The sequence below is a fragment of the Martes martes genome (assembly GCF_963455335.1).
Source record: "Martes martes genome assembly, chromosome: 7".
NCBI classification, from domain to species: Eukaryota; Metazoa; Chordata; class Mammalia; order Carnivora; family Mustelidae; genus Martes; species Martes martes.
In genome coordinates this window covers 68,713,442-68,719,441 of record NC_137894.1, presented here as the reverse complement: position 1 = coordinate 68,719,441, position 6,000 = coordinate 68,713,442, and the positions used below count along the sequence as shown (strand labels likewise).

General features: G+C 45.5%; 1 protein-coding gene across 2 annotated transcripts in view; it reads left to right on the top strand.

Annotated features, from left to right (window-relative positions):
• Nucleotides 1–5,121: 5,121 nt before the first annotated feature.
• SPPL2A (signal peptide peptidase like 2A) overlaps nucleotides 5,122–6,000 on the top strand; it is a 50,199-nt gene continuing 49,320 nt past the window's right edge. The window contains exon 1 of one of the 2 annotated variants that reach the window (XM_080807888.1): nucleotides 5,122–5,355. In XM_080807888.1, the coding sequence (XP_080664014.1) occupies nucleotides 5,290–5,355 (66 nt within the window). In that variant the 5' untranslated portion in view covers nucleotides 5,122–5,289. The remainder of the gene's footprint in view (nucleotides 5,356–6,000) is intronic. The other variant, XM_080807889.1, reaches the window with a different exon arrangement.

Here is a 6,000-nt window from a genome sequence, read left to right as displayed (position 1 = left end):
ATCTGCTCTGCCTGGGAAGCTTGGAAATGCTCTACACTTTGCCATTCCCAGCAACATCTAAAAATCAACCACTGCTTCAAAGTCACACTGATTTATATAGACAATAGCACCTCTTGTTATGCCCCAACACCAGGAATGATATAACTCTAGCTTACAGTACATTTGCTTTCAGAAATTTTTTTGTAAAACAATTTATTCATTTAAAGAATTCATAAGTATTCTACCTATAATGTTATCATACATACATATCAAGTTATCTTTATTCATTTTTAGTGTAAAATATAACCTGGAAGGAAAAAATCTGCTATTATCAGGCACTAGCTTGGTAAATTCAAGCTGTTCGAAAAGTTACATTACTTTAAAATACATGTATTTCTGGGTTTAATAATCTTATGGCCCAAAAGAATCATCTTAATATTGATTCTGCTACTTAAATTTTTCCTCCTTATTCCCAATAAGAAGACTTTCAGATTTTTTTAAGCAAATCAAAATAAAAGAACTGGGGGCATCTGGGTGGCTCACTCAGTTGAGCATCTCTTGGTTTCGGCTCAGGTCATGACCTTGGGGTCAAATACCATGTCAGGCTCCAAGCTTAGCAGGGAGTTTGCTTAAGATTCTCTCTCTCCCTCTCACTCTGCTCACACCTCTCTCTCTTTTTCTCCTCTCTCTTTCAAATAAATAAATAAATCTTTGAAAAATTTTTAAAAATAAAAGAACTGACTTAAAAAAATTAGTCCCAGTGGTTCCTCAAAATCTAGTTCTATTTAAGCTTTAGAAGACACTTTAGAAGTAATTTAGTTGAACCTAAAAATACTCAAAACAGCAACACAGGCTTCTTAATTATTGGCAAAAGTTCTTAATTAAGCAAACATTTATTGAGCACCTATAGTGATACAAAGGGGAATCTAATTTACAGATTCTGGATGCTCCCTACAGCTCTGTCTTTCCAGAATCCTATCTCATTGGATTTAAATTCCTGCTCCATATCTTGTGGAAGATTTCTTTTTTTTTTTTTTAAGATTTTATTTATTTATTTGACAGATCACAAGCAGGCAGAGAGGCAGGCAAAGAGAGAGGGGGAAGCAGGCTCCCCACTGAGCAGAGAGCCCAATGCGGGACTCGATCCCAGGACCCTGGGATCATGACCTGAGCTGAAGGCAGAGGCTTTAACCCACTGAGCCACCCAGGTATCCCTGTGGAAGATTTCATATGAGTGTTTGACCTCTATACTTCCTCATCTGCAAAATGAAAGTAATAAGTTATCTCATAAAATTGCTTTAAATGAATTAGATAATGTATGCAAAGAACACTGGTATAAATGTGAGCTTTAAAATAATAATAATAATAATAGCTTATAAGACAATTTTATTAAATTTTGCATGACGTTGCATTCAAGAAGTTCCTTGTTGAGGAGCCTAAGTGGTGCAGTCAGTTAAGCACACGATTCTTGGTTTCATCTCAGGTCGTGATCTCAGGGCCCTGATCTCAGGATCGTGAAATGGAGCCCCATGGCTCCATTGGGCTCCCTGCTCAGTGCAGGGTCTGCTTCAGACTCTCTCTCCCTCTGCCCCTCTCCACTGTGGGTGCGCTCTCTTTCTCTCTCTTTCAAATAAATAAATCTTTTTAAAAAGAACAAGAAGAAGAAGGAAGAGGAGGAGGAGGAAGAGGAATTTCCATTGTTTCCAGTTTACAAGATTTCCTAAGAGAAGTGACCAGAGCTTGAATTTTGGTCTATCACCTTGGGTCACATGCTGCTCCACAACTGTGAGCTTTAGGAAATTTTTTCTCTCAATATTTTCAACTACTGAATACCCTTCTGCCCTCCCTAAGATTCAAGTTAAATTTCAAGTCGCCTCTTATGTAGGAAGTGGCAACTATATTTGACTAATTGACATAACTCCAATGGGAAGGGATTCTGTCAATAACAGAAATAAAAAATGTGAACAGGTGAAGAGAAGATCTAGTGATGAAACCATAGCTGTTGGCTCGCCTCTCTGGTCCTAGTCACCTCTTGTGAACCAGGAACCATTTAAGTCACATGTTCTCTCAAGGAGAAATGCCTCATAAACAGGTACTAGAGAGGAAAGCATTTAACCAAAGCCAGGTAGTCTTTACAGAAAAGCAATACCAGGAAACTCTAAGCAGCTTTTTAATCTGTGGACAAGATAATTACTGAGACTGAGGTGGTAATCGTTATTCCCATTAAAAGAGTGATAAGCACAAAAATCAACTCAAAATGCTCTAAAGACTTAAAACATAGACCACAAACTATAAAACACTTAGAAGAGGGACGCCTCGGTGGCTCAGTGGGTTAAAGTCTCTGCCTTCGGCTCAGGTCATGATCCCAGGATTCTGGGATCGAGCCCTGCATCCGGCCCCGCATCCAGCCCCGGCCATCTGGCCTCACATTGGGCAGGGAGCCCGATGCAGGGCTTGATCCCAGGACCCTGGGATCATGACCTGAGCCAAAGGCAGATAGTTAATGACTGAGTCATCTAGGCACCCCTGTAATTGGATTTTTATACATAGTTTATTTGTGGAAGAAAAATATTGGCTAAAACTTATGCTGGTATTCTTTATCATACCTAATACTTGCAGGGAAATTCATGTGTTACAGTGGTGTCCTCCAAATAACTGTTAATAGCCCTACCAGTAGTCGAATCATTACACAAGAATCTTTTCATCTTCCATTAACTCTCCCAGTTTCCTTCACCTCATCCTGCATAGGGACTTTGACCAAAGAGATACCATCTGTCAGGGGAATTATGACAAACAATGCTGATACTTCAGATGACAGCAATAACACAGCCTTCTATCAGTCTTTTCTTTCTCTTTGACTCCTTCTCCTCCTCCTGCTTAAAAAAAATTATTTTTCAGAGTAATTTTACCCACATTACAAATCAGATAATTTTTACAAAAATCATGCAAGGCAGGCAGTACAGGTATTACTGTCCATATCTTTCAGCTGAGAAAACTAAAGCAGGCAAAGAGAGATTGTACAAGGAACTAGCCTAAAATAGTTTCTTTGGCTGCAAGCAAAAAATTTTCTCCAATTGAGAAGGAAAAGTGGGCATAAATATAGACAGGAAAACCAGAGATCTTCAGACAGCCTCAGGAGCCACGCTGGAGATTCACTAGGCAAAGTGCCACTATGGGCAGGAGGCAATATTTAGAGATGAAGTCATCTAGTCCAACACAGCTATTTTACTGAAGTGGAAACTTGCTTGCCCTCAGCAGCCAGAAAGGGTGAAAAAGAGTCTATGATATACAGGCAGGAGACCTATTTCCTGGCCTCATTGTGCCACGAACCTTAGGACCAACCTTCCTAGCTATCAACCTGGAGACATTTGACTTGGATGTCCTACAAGAATTTCAAAACATGTCCAAAATATTTCCCTCTGCATGCCTGCCCACCCAACCCCAACTCTTGTGGTGATCATCTCAATAAACGGCCCAGGACAGGATCCTAGCAATCATCCCTCTCCTCCTCTCCTTCATCTCCCATGTCCTCTCAGTGACCAAATTCTACTACAAATCTTTCAAGTCCATCTCCTCCTCCCCATTTCTCCTGTCACTGTCTCGGTTCAGGCCCTCACTATCCCTGGCCCGGGTTAGGTTACCACAGCTGTCCAAGAGGTTTCCTGGCTCCCACTCTCGCCCTGTTTCAAACCAGCTGCCACCCCGCCTGCCACCAAGAGAGCTTTCTAAACCAGAAATTGTCACTGCTCTAATGATTAATCGGTTTTCCACCAACAATTGGATGCAGCCTAAAGTTCTAAGCAGGACGTCCTAATCTGTTTGTGATTTGGCCTCTGCCCTCTTCTCTCACTTCATCTTTCACCACTCATAACTTCAGCCAAGCCCAAGTTTTGCAGTTCCTCCAATGTCACCTTTGGCTTTGACACTAATGGTTCACTCTTCCTGGAAGTCTCCCCCCTTCCCCTGCCCATTGCCTGGCTAAAATTAATTCACCCTTCTCGACTCAGCTTAGGTTGGAATTTTTTTTGGCACCCCTTTTACATGTTCCCTTGATACTCCCACGGCATCTTGTGCAAACGAAAGAGTCGCTATTTATCCTGAACTATGTTTGTTCACACATCTGTGTCCCTTGCTAAACTCAGCTGTGGGATGGCAGGTACAGTATCCTATTCAGTGTTTAGAATTACATATCAATCCAACAAACATTTGAGGACCTACTTTAGGCCAGGTATTATAGATATGAGAGATATGGCAGTGAACAAAGCAAAGACACTCCTTGCTATTAAGTGGGAGGAGACATCACAGATAAATGAACTCATAAATAAGAGAACAGTAGAGTGAAAAGTGCTTTACAGAGTAAATAAGCCACGTGGTGAAGAAAGTGACTGGATGGCTCCTTTAGATGGGTTTGTCTGGAAGTTCCCTCTGGGGGAGTGACATTTAAGCTGATGAGGGAATGCCAATGAACCGGTATTGAGAAAGAAAAACCTTCCAGGAGGAAGGACTACCAGTACAAAAGAACCAGAGGGTGGCCATGTGGGTGTTACAAAAGCGTGGGAAATAGTGAAGACGGGGTCAGAGAAGAAGACTGGGACCATATATATACACTTTGCAGCCAGAGTAGATTTTTGATTTTGTGCTAAGTGTGATGGAGAGTGACATGATCTGATTTATATCCAGAACTGGTATGTGGATAATGGGCCGCCCGGAGTCTTAAACACATTAGTCTGGAGGAGAGAAACGTCTGGGTACAGAGGCGCAGCAGTTTGGGACCCAATGGACGTATCTGGGATATACGTGTGAGTGACCGGGACCTGCCGGTGGACAGATGAATTAAGGCTCAGCGCACGCAGATTTTCCGCCCGCACGCCCAGGCCGGTACTGCAGTACAGGGCAGGCGCCCGAGGACTCCTAGGAGGAAGAGGGTATTGAAAAAGTTGCTCTGGGCGGGCCCCCCCCACCCTCTGGACTCTGGGGAGAGTTCGGGTCAGGCAGCTAGAAAGAGCAAGACACGCCCAGTCCCACAGTCCTCCGCCTGCCAGCGCCGGGACCACACTGCACCGAGCACCCGCCTGACTGGCGGCGCGCGCCGACCTGGCCTCCACGTGCCCCGCGCGGGGGTTTCCGCGTCCTCTGGGCGGAGCCGGAAGAGGAAGTCGGCGCTACAGCGGCAGCCCCAACAGCAGCGGCGGCCCGCGCCTGCCCGCGCCGTCCGCGCCCGTCTGACCCGGCCACTGAGGCAGCGCCGCGGCGGGACCCGGAACCTGTGCCCGCCGAGAAGCGCCGCGCAGCCGAGCGCCCAGCAGTCCGATGGGGCCGCAGCGGCCGCTGCTCACGGCCGCGACCGTCCTGCTCTGGAGCTTCCTGCTCCCGCTGGTAAGGGGGACGGCCGGGCGCTCGGGCCTCCCCGGGGCGGGGCCGGGGCTCCCTGCCCCTTTTCCTCCCCACCCCCGGGCTCCCGCCCGGCGACTCCTTTTCCAGCCCACTACCGGCCTGCCCCCTTCCCGTTTCTCCATTTCCTTCCAGCCGCCCTTTCTTCGCCCTCTCTCCTCCAGTCTTCCCACCCCACCCCCATTCCCGGCCTTTGAAGTCCTCGAAGTACCCACCCCGAGCAAGCTCTCTGCGGAGCCCCTCTTGCTGCATTGACCTTGAGCATTCACCATAGTTTTTCATGGTTCCGGGCGTTCTAAATTGACCTAAGTTCTATCGTCAACCCTTTCTTAAGACATCTTGATTTCTTCCACCGTCCGGAAGAAGAAAAAAATTATACGTGCCCCCCGGGTGTTTAGCGGTTCAAAGACTGCGCTTTAGTTTAATTGCTCGAATACAGGTGTTTGTTTGTTTGTTTTTTTCTTATTGTTTTTTTGTGGTTGGTTGGTTGGTTTGCTTCCTCTAATGTAGTTCCTGCTTCCCCGTAGGGCTCATTCGATTTCATTGTGTGTGTGTGGGGGGGGGGGGTTGATAATAGTAATAATTTCAAGTAATTTTTAAAAAGACTTCACACTGTATACTCTGGTTTTC